This window comes from Saccopteryx bilineata, chromosome 1 (genome assembly GCF_036850765.1).
Source record: "Saccopteryx bilineata isolate mSacBil1 chromosome 1, mSacBil1_pri_phased_curated, whole genome shotgun sequence".
Lineage (NCBI taxonomy): Eukaryota > Metazoa > Chordata > Mammalia > Chiroptera > Emballonuridae > Saccopteryx > Saccopteryx bilineata.
Genome location: NC_089490.1, coordinates 352,145,835 through 352,163,734, shown reverse-complemented (window position 1 = coordinate 352,163,734; position 17,900 = coordinate 352,145,835). Strand labels below are relative to the sequence as shown.

At 37.8% G+C, this 17,900-nt stretch overlaps 1 protein-coding gene and 1 pseudogene across 1 annotated transcript; both read right to left on the bottom strand.

The window, feature by feature from the left end:
* Positions 1–725: 725 nt before the first annotated feature.
* LOC136319630 (olfactory receptor 56A3-like) lies at positions 726–4,892 on the bottom strand (annotated as a pseudogene).
* Positions 4,893–12,259: 7,367 nt separating this feature from the next.
* Positions 12,260–13,637, bottom strand: LOC136320641 (olfactory receptor 56A4). Its single transcript, XM_066253800.1, has one exon. The coding sequence runs from the start codon at positions 13,623–13,625 to the stop codon at positions 12,684–12,686; it is 942 nt and encodes a 313-aa protein (XP_066109897.1). The 5' UTR covers positions 13,626–13,637; the 3' UTR covers positions 12,260–12,683.
* Between the last annotated feature and the right edge of the window lie 4,263 nt (positions 13,638–17,900).

Here is a 17,900-nt window from a genome sequence, read left to right as displayed (position 1 = left end):
GTTTCTGAGTTTTGGGGATATATACCCAGTAGAGGGATTGCTGGGTCATAAGGTAGTTCTATTTTCAGTTTTTTGAGGAACCACCATACTTTCTTCCATAATGGTTGTACTACTTTACATTCCCACCAACAGTGTATGAGGGTTCCTTTTTCTCCACAGCCTCTCCAACATTTGCTATTACCTGACTTGCTAACTTTTAAGATCTACTCTCTTAACAACTATTAAATATGCAATGCAGTATTATTAACTATAGTCACCATACTGTATATTATATACCCGTCTTATTTTTTTAATTGGAAGTTCATACTTTTTGACCCCTTCACCCATTTTGCCCACCTTCTACCCCCTGCATTTGGCAACTATCAATCTAATCTGTCCTCTGTAGCTGTGAGCTCAGTTTTTATTTTCTTTTGTTTTGTTTCACTTTTTAGATTCCACATGTAAGTGAGATTATATATTTGTCTTTGTCTGACTTATTTGACTTAACAAAATGCCCACAAAGTCCATCAATATTTTGCAATGGCAAGATTTCTTCTTTTATGTGGCTGATGTATATTCCATTGGGATAATGAAGGTAAATATTATGATAATAATTAAGAAAATGTTTAAGTTCCAGATGAGGGTAGCAGCGTGGAAGTCATATTGCATTTCTTATAGCATTCAGATGAAACCATCACTAACACATTCCCAGACTTTCATAATCCCTGACCTTTGTCTCATATCTCTCAATAGTGGTATTTGAGTAGTTTGATAATTCCTTGTTTGATTTCCTGGGTTTTTACGCCATAAACAATGGGGTTCAGGGCTGATGGGATAAGGTGATGGAAGACATTGAGAGTAATAGGAACTTCTGAGGGCACCTTCTTTCCTGCCATGTTTATGAAAATGAAGACTAGCAACAATGTATAGAGAAATACTGTAAGAATGAGATGGCATGCCTGACCAGGTGGTGGCGCAGTGGATAGAGCATCAGACTGGGATGCAGAGGATCCACATTCAAAACCCCGAGGTCACCAGCTTGAGGGTGATCTCATCTGGTTTGTGCGTGGGCTCACCAGCTTGAGTGTGAGGTTGCTCGCTTGAGCATGAGATCATAGACATGACCCCTTAGTCACTGTCTTGAACCCAAAGGTTTCTGGTTTGAAGCCCAACGTTACTGGCTTGAAAAAGGGTCACTTGCTATGCTGTAGGTTCCCCTGGCCCCTGGTCAAGGCACATATGAGAAAGCAATCAATAAACAAAGTGCTGCAATGAAGAATTGTTGTTTCTCATCTCTCTCCATTCCTGCCTGTCTGTCCCTATCTATCCCTCTTTCTCTCTCTCTCTCTGTCTCTCTCACAAAAAAATATAAATAAATAAAAAAAAAAGAACGAGATGGGAACCACAAGTACTCATGGCTTTGGTGGCTGCATCCCTTGACTGCAGATGCATAGCAGCTCTCAGGATGAAGCAGTAGGACAGCAAGATGAGGACTAGATCAGAACCCAGTAACACCAAACACTCATAAACTTGGAGAGCTTATTTAAGTAAATATCCCCACAGGAGAGCTATGCCACAGAAATGTTGGCACAGATACAGTTCTCTCTACCATGTCGTTGGCACAGTAGTTGGTCCTGGCAGCCAGAATTGGTGTGGGCAGTGTGGCCAGAAAATTTCACAAGACCATGAAAATGGCTGCATTAGTGACAAACTGTTCAGGAATGGATGGGTAGCATAGCAGGTGGCTGATGGCCATATAGTGGTCATAGGCCATAACCAGAAAGGTGGAGGGTTCCATGGATAGAAATGTATTCATGATGAACATCTGCAGGAAGCAGCTGGCAAAACTGATGAGCTTCATGTTGAACCAGAAGATGAATAGGACCTGCCAGAATCATTATTCTCAAAAACTGTGCATCCATGCCTACTCTAGGGTACTTGATTCTGAAAAACCCTCAGATTGCTTCAACCATCCTTATCTGTAAACCACAGTCCCATTATCCCAGCTGGGACAGTACCTTGTTTTCAGGTACCTTCTGTGGGCATTCCAATGCCCAGAGCCTGATTTATACTCTTTTCTCTCCATAGGACAACCTTTTAAAAAAAATGTTTATTTCTAGACTGTTTTTTCTTGTGTCTAGAGTTCTTATCCAAACTCTAGTTGACATATCTGCCCATCTAAATGTATCATGAGACATGAAGTCCAGTAATTCAATATTTATATTTAAACACCCTAACTTGTCCATACTCATAAAAAACTTTTTCCAATTATGTTTTCTATCTCTGTATATGACACGAGCCTACAACCAGTTATATCTTAGAAAGTAAATTCTAGAGGCCTTGGATGTAATAGTGGGGTCATTCATTGTTAAGAAGAATCAACCTAGAAGTAAAAAGAAGGGCACAACTTGGGAGATCACTAATTCAGACATTGAGAAACACTCTGTCAGTTGGGAAAGAATAAAATATTAAAAAAATGGATAGTGAGAATAAGAGGAAACATAGCTTAGGTTTGATAGATATAATGTGATGATGTGGGCTACTCGTTGAGAATTTTCCCTCAGTGGTAGGAGGATTTACTGCAGCAATAATTTTTTTTTTAAAGTACTGGTTAGAGAAAGATAACTGGTTGCCTGGGAATGAATTCAGCGAGACACTGACCTTGGGAGTGACTGTGAGTCAGAGGATGGAACCCAGTAAGGAGAAAATGACAAGCAGGTAGTACCTGGACTCATGTAGAGATCCTTCTGCCAGATGGCAAGTAATAATACAAAGTTAGCCCCAAGATCCAAAACCATGATGGGAGCCAGGACTACATATAGTCAGTTCTGCATGTCCTGCATTCCTGGGAAGCAGATAATCAGGAATTCAGTCACCTAGTTCCTGTCTGGTTGAGAGATAATACCATAACTAGCAGGTGGAGCTGGAACTGGCTGAAAGAAAAGAGATACAAATTTAGGATTTAACTGTTTCATTAAAAACCTCTTAACTAATCTATCTGCCTCCATGCTAGGCTGTAAAGTTTCTCTACAATTCTATTGGCATAAAATCTGTCATACATGTAAATTGAACCACATCACTTCTTGCCAAAACAATTTCCTTAGCATTCATAACTTCATAAATGAAGAATAACTCCCTTCACATGTAAATGTTCCTACTGCAAACACATAGACCCAGGCACCTATTAAACATGCTTTGCTTGGTCTCATTTCTTTTTGTTTTTGCATGTGTCATATCCTTCTTACAGAATCAACTTTCTTGTCCTCAAATAATTAACTTCTGCTTGTCCTATTCAATCTGCGTTGTTATACCTCTTACAAAAAATTTTTAACTCTTTTTACATATATAGCTACATGCCTCTTCTTTCTACCATTTATGATCCTTAAATATACTGATCATACAGCTATCAAAGCATTAATAAAACTTTTCTATACTCATTGATATTTCCTAGTTGTTTTCCAAAAAATCTGTGCTCCATCTTCCAGCAATGAAATCTTATCCATATATTATAGCATGGAGAAAAGCACAGAGCAGCTGGTGACATAACGGGCACTCATTAAGTATAGTTCAGACACATGGACTGATAGACTGTTGAAAGTATCATGATGCCCTTCTCTAATTTAGCATCTCCATATCTTGCTCTACTATAAACCTTTAGCATTTTTGCTTAACACTTCGTAAAAAGCCAAACAAAGCAGAATCACATAAAAAGTAATTTAGTAACGAGAAAAGAGTGACCTTGTACTAGAACAATAAAAATCTGTGCAGGATTTTATTTACATTTATAAGTGTATCTGGTAACTAACTGCTTAAAAACAATAAAACTCACTCTGCATGTCCCTGGAAAAGGAGGAAAAATAAAGTGAGAATTCTGAGACAAGGGAAGAATAGAGAAATACAAGAATATTTAAACATGCCCCGGGATATGATTCTATAGAGATAGGCACTTCAGTTCTCTCTTGAGTATCTTAATCATTTAGGATCCTGCTGGTGCAGAAGTTGCCAGGTTCTGCTGTGCTCTCCTGTGAAGCAGAGGGAAGATCATCTCTTACGAGATGGCTGTTTTGGACATATGGTTGGGGCAACCTGGACACAAAAGAATGTCCCAATCAAATTTTAGAATTGTTTTATTTATTTTTCTCTCTCAAATATATCGTATGGACAGCTCATCAGGATTTCCTTTATCTAGACCAGTGACTCTTAAATGTGAGTATGTACCACCTGGAATGCTTGTTAAAATACAGATTGCTGAACTTAACCCTCAGTTATCAGTTTTGTACATTTGAAGGAGTAGCCCAAAAATTTGCTTTCTAACAAATTCCCCATAATGCTGGTGTTGCTTTTCCAGGAAAAATACTTTGAGAATGACAAAGCTACCCCCAACCATGATAACTGACCTAACCACTGATTTAGACTAACCCTAATTCAAGCCTGCTGCCACTTTTCAGCCAGGCCTAGCCATAGCTCTGTTCAACTTCAGACATCAAATTGGTACCTTCTCCCATGATCTATAGTTATTTAAGCACAATTATGGCCAATCTCTGGTGTCCTAATTTGAAAGTTATCTTTCTCACATGGACTCTCTAGAAATTCTGCAGGTTCCTTTTTTAATGGTTTTATTCCTCTGCCTGAACCCACAGTTCTTAGCCACTTCTAGGAGGACCAAAGCTCATTAAGAAGCCTTAAGGTCAAGCACAAGGTTTCATTTATTCTTCTTCGGGACAGTTGGCACAAATCCAGACACGTACAATATTGATCAAAGTAGGAATATTCTCTGGTCAATCTTCCTGCTGGAAACAAATCTGAGCTAACTTACTGTAAGGCCAGGGGCCCCCACTGTTGTGGCCATGCAGGTTCTCATCGGATTTGGGCAGATGGTAAAGGAACTGTGGAGCTGGAGGATGGTGGGCCATTCTGTTTATTAGAGTCTCATAGCAGAGGATGAACAAACAGACAGGGAAGACTGCTGTCCTCTCACTTAGGGCTCCCCAAAGCCCAAGCCCTTCCAGACTCACAACCCAAACTCATTCTCTGGGCTTATCCTCCAGACTACTTCTCCCTCTCTTTCCCTTCTCCAACAAAACAGGCTGGGGGAAAAAAACCCTTCTCCAGCAAAGAACAACAAACAATCACCCCTCCCCATGGGGGCAGGCAATCCACCGCCCTGAGGGCAAGTACCTGCAGCCTTCCATAGACTTTACACACATGGCACTACTCCAATACAATGCAACAATTAGGCAAAATATAAGCTAGCAAGCCTGTTACAAATTTAACGTGAGCTCAACTGGCCCTCATTCAAATTGGCTCAGATTCTTTTGACATCAGTGATCATCAGAGTCTTCATAAACTCACATCTGAGGGTACAATAACATTTTATAAAATAAACAAAGAATTAAGTCAAGAACCAAACTTAAAGTGTCACTTATGCTTGGCTTTCCATTATACTGTTCCCAAAAATACTTACAGAGAAAGTCTGCTCCAAACAGCAGTTTGATATTCATCTGCTTTCACACAATGTGTGTTTTTGGCTCCTTTGTTTAAGATTATTTGTCCATACATATGTGCTTTTATTTCTGGGCTCCTAATTCTGTTCTATTGGTTTGTATATCTGCTTTTCTGTCAATACCATGCTGTTTTGTTTATCATGGATCTACAGTATGATTTGAAGTCAGTGACACCTCTGGCTTCATTCTTTTTCTTCAGGGTTGCTTTGGCTATTTGGGATTTTTTTATGGTTCCTTACAAACCTGGTAATTTTTTGTTCTATTTCTTTAAAAAATGACATTGGGATTTTGAAGGGATTGCATTAAATTTGTATATTGCTCTGGGTAATATGGCCATTCTTACTACGTTGATTTTTCCAATCCATGAAAATGGAATATTTTTCCATTTCATTGTATCACTTTCAATTTCTTTCAATAACGTTTTGTAATTTTTAGTATATAGGTCCTTCACATAATATGTTAAGTTTATACCTAGGTATTTTATTTTATTTTTGTTGCAATTGTAAAAGGAATGGTTTGAGTTTTTTTGTTTTTTGTTTTTAGTTCACTTTCTGATGTTTTATTGTTGGTGTATATAGGAAAGCAGTGGACTTTTGTATATTGATATTGTATCCTTTGACTTTACTGAATTGATTTATTGTTTCTAAAAGTTTCTTGATGGATTATTTGGGGTTTTCTATATATAGGATCATGTCATCTGCGAAAAGTGATATGTTTGCTTTTTTTTTTTTCCTGATATAGATGCCTTTTATTCATTCATTTATTTATTTATTTTTTAATTTATTCATTTTAGAGAGGAGAGGGGGAGAAAGAGAGAGAGAGAGAGAGAGAGAGAGAGAGAGAGAGAGAAGAGAGAGAGAGAGAAGGGAGGAGCTGGAAGCATCAACTCCCATATGTGCCTTGACCAGGCAAGCCCAGGGTTTCGAACTGGCGACCTCAGCATTTCCAGGTTGACATTTTATCCACTGCACCACCACAGGTCAGGCCTATTTATTTCTTTTGCCTGATTGCTCTGGCTAAGATTTTTAGAACTATGTTGACTAATAGTGGAGAGTGGGGAGCCTTGTCATGTTCCTGATTTTAGAGTAAAAGCCTTTATTTTTTCACCATTTAGTAAATATTAGCTGATGGTTTGTCATATATGACCTTTATTATGTTGAGGTACTTTTATTCTATTTTGATTTTATTGAGTGTTTTAAACATAAAGTTGTGTTATATTTTATTAAATGCCTTCTCTGCATCTCTTGAGAGTATTATATGATTTTTGTTTGTTTTGTTGATGTGGTGTATTATGTTGATCAGTTTTGTATGTTGAACCATCCTTGTGCTCCTGGAATAAGTCTCACTTGATCATGATGTATTATTTTTTTAATATGGTGCTGTATATAATTTGCTAGTATTATGTTTAGGATCTTTGCATCTGTATTCATTAGAGATTTTTGTCTGTTGTTTTTGTGTGTGTGTGTGTTGTCCAAGCCAGGTTTTGGTATGAGGGCTATGTTGGCCTCATAAAATTTGTTGGGGAGTATTGCTTCTATTGTTTTGAAGACTTTGAGAAGGATAGGTACCAAATATTCTTTGAATGTTTGGTAAAATTTGCTAGTGTAATCATCTGTTCCTGGACTTTTGTTTTTGGTGAGGTTTCAGATAGTTGTTTTTATTTCTTCCTTTCTTATAGGTCTATTTAGGATTTTCACTTTTTCGTGGCTCAATATAGGAAGCATGTATAGTTCTAGAAATTTATCCATTTCCTCTAGGTTGTTAAATTTGGTGGCATATAATCTTTCATAATAGTCTACTATGATCTTTTGTATATCTATGGTATCTGTGGTAATTTCTCCTTGTTCATTTTGGATTTTGTTTATATGAGTCCTTCTTCTTTTTTCCTTAATGAGTCTATCCAGTGGTTTGTTAATTTTATTGATCTTTTCAAAGAACCATCTCTTTATTATATTATTTTTTCTATAGTTTTTTTCTTCTCTATTTCATTTAGTTCTGGCCTAATTTTTACTATTTCCTTTCTTCTGCCTTTTGGTTGCCTTTGTTCTTCTTTTTCTAGTTCCTTAAGGTGTGATGTTAGGTTTTTACTTGGGATCTCTCTTGTTTCTTGATATAAGCCTGTAATGATATAAACTTCCCTCTTATTACTACCTTTGCTGTATCCCAGAAATTTTGATATGTTGTGTTGTCATTTTCATTTGTCTGTATATATCTTTTGATCTCTGCTTTTATTTCTTTTTTGACCCAGTCATTTTTTTTAATGGAATGATGTTTAATTTCCACATTTTTATGGGTTTATTTTCTTCCTTTTTACAGTTGAATTCTAATTTCAAAGCCTTATGATCTGAAAATATGCTTGGTATAATGCCAATCTTCTTGAATTTGTTGCTGTTAGTTTTGTGGCCCAAAACTATGGTCTATCCTTGAGAATGTTCTATGTACACTGGAGAAGAATGTATAATGTGATGTTTGGGGATAAAATGTCCTATAAATGTCTATTATGTCCATTTGGTCCAGTGTGTCATTTAAGACCGATATTTCTTTATTGATTTTCTGTTTGAATGAACTATCTAAAGCTGTCAATGGTGTGTTAAAATCTCCAAGCAAGATCATGTTTCTGTCTGCTTCTATTTTTAGATCAGTTAGTAGAGTCTTATATATTTTGATGTTCCTTGGTTCGGTACATATATATTAAGAAGTGTTATGTCTTCTTGATAGAATGTCCACTTTATCATTATAAAATGTCCCTCTTTGCCTTGGGTTACTTTTGTTGTCTTGAAGTCAGTATTGTCAGATATGAATATGGCTACCTTTGCTTTTCTTTGGATATTATTTGCTTGAAGAATCATTTTCCAATCTTTCACTTTGCATCTACTTTTGACCTTGAAGCTTAGCTGTGTTTCTTGCAGGCTACATATGATTGGGTTTTGTATTTTAATCCAATCTGCAACTCTGTGCCTCTTTATCAGTGAATTCAGTCCATTTACATTTAGGGTAATTATTGACACTTAAGGATTTCCTATAACCATTTTATGTTTTGTTTTCTGGTAGCTGTGTGTCTTGTTTGGTTCTTCTCTTTTGTGTTTCCATCAGTTGTGTTAGTTTGGCAGTATTCCATACTTATTTTCCCTGTTTGTTTGTTTTTTTTTAAGCTATGTGTTTCAGTAGTGGCTTTTTTGTGGGTGGTTACCATTAGGTTAAAAAACATGTTCATATATATATATATATTCTTTGTCATATGAGTGCTTCTGTACGCCATCCTTTTTTGCTACTGCAGATCTTTATTCTCTCCCCTTTTATGTTATTGTTGTCACAGATTATCCTTGTTTTTATTGTGACCTTGTTGGAGCTTTTACTTGTAATTTTGATTTGTTTTGTTCTTTGTGTCTGGTTGAAAAACTCCCTTGAGTATTTCCTGCAGTGGGGTTTTCTGGTGATAAATCCTCTCGGCTTCTGTGTTTCTGTAAGAGATTTTATTTCTCCTTCATATTTAAAGGATAACTTTTATGGATATAGGTATTGTTGGATGGTAATTCCTCATTTCAGTACTTTGAATGTTTGAATCCACTCTCTTCTGGCTTGTAGAATTTCTGCTGAGAAGTCTGATAACCTAAAGGGCTTTCCTTTATATGTTATGGTCTTCTTTTCCCCAGATTCCTTGAGGATTCTTTCTTTGTCATTGATTTTTGGCAATTTTATTACAATGTGCCTTGGAGTAGGTCTGTTTAGGTTGCTGCAACTTGGCATTCTGTTTGCTTCCTGGATTCGAGGCTCTAATTCTTTCCATTGGTTTGGGAAATTCTCATCAATTATTTGTTTGAATAGTATCTCCATTCCTTTCTCCTTCTTTTCTTCTTTTGATAAGCCCATTATGCTTATATTGTTCTTTCGGATGGAGTCAAACAATTCTTATAGAGGTCTCTCAGTTGTTTTTAATTTATGAGTCTTTCTCCTCTTCTCTCTGTAGCATCTCTAGTTGCTTGTCTTTGATGTCATTGATTTTTCTTCTATTTGGCTTATTATATTAACTAAACTTGCTACCTCAATCTTGAATTCATGTATTGAGTTCTTTATCTATGTTTTTAAAGTTTCAATCTCCTTGATGAGGTATTTATTTTGTTCATTAATTTGTTTCTTGAGCTCATTTAATTGCCTGTTGGTGTCTTCTCACATCTCATTCAGTATTTTCAGAACTTCAATTTTGAATTCTTTATTGTTTAACTACAAGGCTTTTATGTGATCGAGATTTTTTTTCTGAAGATTTTTTATTTTCTTTCTGAATTACATCTCTGTCTTGTGTAGCCATTTTATTTGATTTCTTCTTCCTTAATAACATTTGAGAGTGGTATTGTTAAAAATCCTAACAAAAAATAATTAAATAAATAAAAAATACAATAAAATATATAAAAATTTATAAAATTATGACATAAAGAGGAAATACCACAGGAAAAAAGATCAAAAGAAAGAAAAAAATTAAAAACAAAACACTCACAAAAATAAGGCTAAAAATTAAAAAAAATGAAATTCAAAAATGAAAAAGAAAAAAGAATAAGAAGAAAAAAGAGTGGAAAAGGAGAAATAAATTTCGGTTTTGACAGGTTTCTTCTGTTAGGTGTTGCTGTATTACAGTTCTTAGCACTGTGAAGGTCCTGGGCTGTCTGCTGAGATGTCATGTCGGAGATGTAGGCAGGGCTTTAGTCGCGTTGGTGGGTGGGGAGTGTTGTGATGGCTTTATGGCTCTAGCAATTGCGATTTCAGGCCTCTGGGGGAACTTCTATTCTTCAAGAGGGAGAGCAGCTCTGGAGAGTCAGTTGGGGGAGTATCTCTGCCACTTTCCATATCGTAAGATGAGAGAGGCAAGATCTGGGAGGCTGGGGGCCAACACTTGAGCTTTCTCCGTTGCTGCCAAGTGCAGGCTTTAGTCCATTTGGTGCACAGATCTTTCAGGCACACCTTTGAGCCCAGCTGGGGTTCCTTTTCTGCATTACAGTTGTTTATTTTGTTGATATGTCAAGGGGAGAGCTCAGGAATATCTCTCACACCACCATTACCCTGACATCGTCAGGAATTTTGTATATAAAAGAATATTGGTGTATGAATACATCAACTGGAATATCCAGAGGGCTTCCCTCATAGTTTATAATGGAGATGAATCGAAAACCCATTCACACATTGAACCACTTACAGTGGCCAGTTCCATGCAAAACCTGGAATTCCTCCTTTGCTGGTGCCTGCAGCTTACCTGGCTCTCCTCCACCACCTTTGCTTGTCCTGCCTGATTGTGCCTTAAAATTTTTTAAATTTTAAATAAAGTCTTACTGGAAAAATTGCTATCACCTTTAGGCAGTCTAATTGTGTTTAGATTTGTCATTTATGAACATTTTAGAAGGGGTTGTTAAAAAATTGTACTACACAGGCTTCTCCATCCTAAGTGTTCTGCAAGACCCAGTGGCACAGCCTCCATGTTCAACCATGGTGGGAATTCTAAGTGCTCCCATCCTCTTGCTTATAGGCTGTGTACATACACCTTTCTAGTTGAGCCTTGTTTGTTGTTGGCATGTCAATGGGATAAATTCATCCCAGGTCAATTAGCTGCAAAAACTGTCTGTGACTACCATGGAGGATCATAAATGCAGGGGTCCACCCTATGGAGCAGAATTTAATTCTAAAGGGCTCTGGGGCCTACTAAGTCTGCCCATTTGAGTGCGTTGGGAAAGGTGAGTCTACAGTCTTTTGGGAGGTGCTGGCAATGTTTAGCTGCCACCTGTGTTCTGCCCAGATTTAGGAAAGGAAAATAAATTAAAGAAAGGGGAAATTGTGGTGGACAAGAAAGAGGTGAAAAAAGTGATGAGAACAAAAATTATCATTGCTCTTTTCTATTGAAAATCCTTCAAAGAACAGAAAATAATAGCTTAGCAAGTTTTCTCAGGTGAAACGCCAAGTCATATCTGGTTCTGAGAGAAGTTGCAGGAGCTATTCAAGCCTCAGAAGGAAAATATGGGCTAAAATAATGACTCTCATGGGATCTGAAGAAAATAAGTAATGCAGCATTCAGGGTTCTATTTATTTCTTTTGATATTTTACAGGTAAACTAAGAGTAATATCCTCTGTACTGCCTTGCACAAGGGTTGCCAAGTAGTCAAATATCTGCACACTATGTGGTCATAAGTTAATTAGACAATTTATTAGGCAATTTACTAAGACAACTGCAGAAAGTGTGGTGTGGTGAAAGCAGATTGCTGTCTTATAGCTGTTGTGTCAGAGCCTGTCTTGCTCCTCCAATTATATGAGATAGGGCACCCTAGAGTGTAGGGTTCTAAAGTGACAATCTACACACAGGTAAAAAAATTTCTCAAAGTAATAAAAAAAACTCTAAGGATGGAAGAACACTAAAATGTCAGGGACACATTTTACTCCAAATGTGATGTGAGATTACAATATGTTCCTATTCAGAGGGTAATGGGGATAACACCATGATTTAAAAAATAATGAGAAGCATGAGGAGGAGAAGAAAGAATGAGGAGAAAGAGAAGGAAGACACATTCATGTGTATGTATTTTAATGTGTATATATTGAAGATACTGAACAAAATTTTTACACTTAGTTTATTCACTCTTCAACACAACAATAAACAATGAGAAGAGCTTGTACAGGTGGAAAATCTTAACAGGGACTGAAAGAATCTGAGGAGCCAGAAGACAGCATATCTACCACAGACAGGTACCCAGAAGAAAGTCAAAGATGTTTAGGTAAGGCACTAGAGCCCAAGAGATAATGTTATGGGGTAAATGTCTATATTTCCAACAATCAACCTCTTACAACACAAAATCATATAGAGCTCTGACAGGCATCTATATCTTTTGCAAATCAGGGAACAGGCAATAATCTTAAAGTCATTGTATGAAGTTTGTTTCATTAGTAGCCAAACACTACTACTTTAATCTAACTCCATTTTGCTAAGGCTTGACAAGAACTTGGTGAAGGATTTGGTCAGGAAAAATTCCTGAGTAGCCACAGAATCCAGGAAGGAGAAGTTTGCTTTGAAGCAATAGGAAACAAAGATTCACAGAGGGATGTTTCCGTTGTTGTCTGACTTATTAAGAAAAAGGGGAATCAGAACTCATTCCACAATTAAAAGTGAAATTTTTTCTCCTGACTTTTATTAACAATTCCAGAAATGGACATGGTCTGTTTTACCTCTTACAACTTCCCAAGTAGCTTCAGGATTCCTTGCTTGATCTCATTGGTTCTCACACCATAAACAATTGGGTTGAGAGCTGGGGGGATTAGATGGTGCAGGATGTTGAGTAGGATAGGGACATCTGGGGGGATTCTCCTCCTGGCCAGGTTAGTGATGACCAGAACCAGCAGGACTGTGCTGAAGAAGAGGATGAGGATGAAGTGGGAACCACACGTGCTCAGGGCCTTGGCCGCAGCACCTTCAGCCTTGATCTTTAACACAACTTTCAGGATGAAGGAGTAGGAGACAATTATAAGAATGAGGTCAGAGCCCAGTAAGGTCCAGGCTGTCACAAGCTGATAGAACTGATTGAGGGTGATATCATCACAGGAGAGTTTGGACACAGATAGGTTAGTGCAGATGCAGTTCTTGATGATATTCTTTGCACAGTACCTGAGTCTGGCAGAAAGGATTGGAACAGGAAGAATGAAAAGAGTATTCCTGAATATAACAAACATGGTAGCCCTAGCCACAAATTTATCAGTGATGATGGATGAGTATCGTAGTGGGTGGCAGATGGCCACATAACGGTCATAGGCCATGACCATGAATGTGCAGGACTCCATAGCAAGGAAGCAATTCATGATGAACATCTGAACAAAGCAGGCAGAGAAGCTGATGGACCTGAAGTCAAACCAGAAGATGGCCAGGACCTTGGGGATGACAGTGAGGCAGAGCACGATGTCCAGCAGAGAGAGGAGGCTGAGCAGGTAGTACATGGGCTCATGCAGAGAGACTTCCAGCCGGATGGTGATCAGGAGGGTGGTGTTGGCTCCCATGGCCAGGAGGAAGAGGAGGCTGAGGGGCAGGGAGAGCCAGTGCTGCCAGCTCTGATAGTTAGGAAAGCAGATGAGGAAAAATTCGGAGGCTGGAGCAGTGGAATAGTTGCTGGGGGATGCCATGTACAGAATCTTGACAAGTTAGGTATTCACAGTTCCTTAAAACATAGAACAGAATGGTGTCCAAATGCTAGAAAGGATAACAGTAATGAATGTCACAGCAATGAAGCAGGAAAAAGCCAAGAAATCATGACGGAAAGATAGAGAGCCCAAGAGACATATAATCAGTAGAGTTGGGGTTGCTGATCCTGATCAGTATCCCATCTGATAGTCTCCTTCAGGAAGATGAAATGTGTGTGAGAAGATATCAGACTCCAGCTGCTAGAGAAGGTAAGATCCAAAGACTTTCGATTTGAATATCTCATACTTTCCAAACACAGTAGAAATACACAGACACTCACAACTTTCCACCCATTGTGGGGCTTTAAGAAACCAAGGATTCAGGAATTAAAACTTGGATAGGGACAATTATGTATTAGCTCTGTCTTTTAGTTTCATATGTGATTAAGAAATGACCCTCAGTATGAACCAGAGAAATAAGAATAGACAACATATCCATATTTCCTGAAAAGGCTTTTTCTTCCCAACCTCATTTATGAGGCTTCAGAATGACCCCATCTATCAAAGAAGCCAGAAAATAGTCAGCACCTTCACTGTAGCTGATCTTCATGGTAGGAATATTAATGTGCTGTGTGTGTTTAGAAAAAAATCTGTGAACTTAATTAATAAAAGAAAATTGAAAAAGAGCACTTACAAGGCAGTATAGTTGTGGCTCTAATAAAGGTGAACATACAAACAGTGGGAAAAGGACAGAAGCACACACGAATAAAGCCATTTGTTATGGTTAAAACGTTGGCCTCAGATAATTTCCAAATCTTGCTCTTAAACTCATTCTACATCCCTGAGTTCTGTTTAAACTCCATGGTACATAGTTTTTTCATTTATGAAATAAATAAATGATATTTAACTTCAGATGTTGCTGTGGGGAGGGATAGGGGCTATTATTTCTTGAGGTCCTGTTAGGCCCAGAGATCAAGCAAGCTGAGATAATCAGAGAGAAAGAAAAAAGAGACAACATTAACCTGAGGCAGGAGAACTGTTCTTGTAGGCAATGGTAAGAAAAAAAAATGCCTGCATTTGTGAATGTTTAGTAATGATAGGTGATGAGGTGTAGGGCTGGTAGATCCTGAGTTCTTTGGAGGAAGGAGGTAGAATACCAGAGTGTCAGGAGACAATGATCTAAGGGATGCAGTGATACCTGCAGGTATGTGAAGTCCACTTGGTAGCAGCCTATTTTGTACACTGTAAGAAACCACAGACACTTTGAAACAAGGAAGTGATGACTTATAGATGGGACAGAAGGGCATCAAACAGAAGGTAGGACTCTCTTTTTGGGAGAGTTCTGAACAGTCCAGAGGAGAAGTGATTAAGATCTGAACAAAGGCCATGCAACTAGAGAGGAAAGGATGCATTTGAGGGGTGGGAGAACTGCAAAAATTAGTGTAAGAAAAGTTGAGGGACAGTAAGGACCAAAGTCAAGAATTTCACTGAGGATATTTAAATTGATACAGGGAAGAAATATATTTTTTCAGACCTCCTATAGCACAGATTTATTCTCTGAGGTAGTAATATGCCTTCTCCTTTGTTTTAGAGTAGCTTTTAAATTTCTCAATAGCTGGGGTTGTTTTTACTCTTTCTATAGTCTACTCAATGAAACAGGCCTCCTGGTCTGAGAAATGAGGAATTGTTGGAAATTTGGGCATGTTTTAATCTTCAAAACTTCAAATCTATCTGTTTGTATTTATAGACTAATATCCATAAAAGAATTGTTATAGAGGTTCCTTGTTCTAAGTGCTAATGAACAAAGTATAGTCTATAACATAGGGTGATTGATACTCTGGGAAGGCCAGACAATTACCCAGTTAATCCAAATCAGAACAGAAGGTCTAAACCAGCTCTGATTGCCTAGGAAAGGAACGACCACCTAGGCTCATAGCTCATAGATAAATTTAAACGAGTGCAGTGAGAAGATACTGACACAACCAGTACCAGAGCCTTGACTTTCTAGCCGTGATATGGGTGGCACTCTTTGAGCCTACAGAAGTGTTGAGCCACTACATTTTATGGTCACAGAATAAGTCAGCTTCACCTCTGACTGAAATAGCTACTTTAGGTCAGTCTATCTCCCTCACCCTTGTACCAGGTTCTAAACAGTTTGGTAGCTTTGACAGCGATACCAGGACCTGGTGAAAATTTTATTTCCTAAACAGATGAGGTTTTACCTCTCATAATTACTTTTTTAATCAAAATTTTCCTGATCCTAACTGGAGACTCACCATCTTCAGAAGGCTGCACCACTGCTGTTTCTGGCTATGGAGAAAGAACCTATACTGGCCCCTCCAGGGGCTCTAGAGGCTGCTTTAATGGCCTTGGTTCCACTATGCCCCTTCCCTCCCCATTGTTCACAGGGCATGTGCCTTTATTAGGCACTTGGACCCTGAGGCCCTGTAATGTACTTCTCAGGGGAGTGCATTGAAAAAAAAGCTTAATTTAATGGTGTTAAAAGAGGGAGGGAGAAGAGATCAAAGTTTCTTGGGTAGTCTAAACAAACAGAAAAACTTTTGGAAAAGGAGATTAAGAAAATGAATTGATAAGAATCTTCTCAGGAAAAATTTGTATGGATACATCTGTGGAGAAATGCTAAATACACTATTCTCAGCACTAGAACCCTGTGGATGAAGGTGACAAGGGACAAAAATAAAAGGAGCATGAACCTCAAAGAAGCATAAACCGTGGGCAACTGAGGGGAAAATGGGAGGACTTTCCCTGTGAGCCCTTCTCCTGCAATAGGAACATTAGTGGTCTGGACCAATAAAAAAAAAACCCAACAAAAAACCTAGAGTGGCCTTATTTACTCTGTTTCTTATTTATATTTGTAGGAAATGCAACTGTTAATAATATTCACCTTCTACTTAGCATTAATTCTTTGGGAAAAGAGTCAAATTTTCCCCAGTACAGCCACCACTCTGAATTGATGCACACCAGGACCTGAAAAGTAGCCTTTTCTGTTAAGGTTTCCAGATGCTTCTTAGGATAGGGGTACTCAGGCTTCCTATGATATTAAAGGTTGAGCACAGGAATCATGGAGAGAGTAGAGCAAGTAAGGTCTGTGTCTAGGCCTTACACTTACCTACTGACAACTGCAGGGCAGAGACGTAGGGAAAATGTAATCCCATTCCCTCTACACACTAACTCCTCTCCTGTCCTACCTGGAAGCCTGAGTGGGGCAGTAAAGACCTTGGTAGCATCAAATAAAATTGATCTTTATTTTTCAGTGGCAAAAACTATTACACGAGTCAATCATAATTCAATGAAAGTATGCTGCTAAAGCATGCAGTTTACCCTAGGCAAAACATCCTGGTCCTCAGGGTTTCTTATAAATAAATAATCCTTGTCCACTCTCAAATCATGGGGATATGTCAAAGAGACATCTGGAGACTTAAGTTTGAACACTTGTCCACATTCCCTGATTCTCTCTCCTTGGACACTTTCATGAGCACTCAGAACCACAATTTTCTCATCCTAAGTTTGGGAATATTGAATTTTCTGACAGAGGCTTTTTGAGAGAATAAAATTTACTTTATCACTGAACAAACATTATGACCCTATTTTGTACAAAGCACTGTGTGACAGGTTATACATGCCATACATTAAAGAATGGTTTCTGCCACCCTGGAGAAGGAGACCAAACCTTAAATCACACCAAGGATTATACACTGGTAATAATAACAGTAATAATAATAATAATTATAATACATCTTCATTGAGTGCTTAATGTGTCACATTATTTCTATTGCTACTTGATATTTCATTAATTTTTATAGCAAATTAATGAGATATATATTATTTTAGTCACCAACGATAGTTAGAAACTCTTGATTAAGAATAAAATATATACATGTTATGAGTTGAGATGTGCCTCCCAAATGTTATGTTGAAGTCCTAACCCCAGGTACCTGTAAATGTGACTATATTTACAAATAAGGTCATTGATAATATAATCAAATTAGGAGTTATTAGTTACCAAAAATATTGAAGAACTCCATGTCATCTATACCCTAATTATATATCTCATGATTTCAGTTTAAAATACGTATGAGGGAGTATAATTAGTAGACTCTATTCTTGCTGAGTCTCAGGTTTTAGCTTTTGTCATTTTATCCCCAGAGATTGCCAGATGTTTGCTCCCTTTTAAACTGATTTCTGCCTGATTGACAGAAGTCCTCAGAGCAGAAGTAGCTTTAAATTCTGTTTTTATCTCAATTTTTACCTTTTCCT

Coding starts and splice junctions, on each gene's coding strand:
- LOC136320641 (XM_066253800.1), bottom strand. CDS start 13,625: ATGGCATCCCCCAGCAACTATTCCACTGCTCCAGCCTCCGAATTTTTC.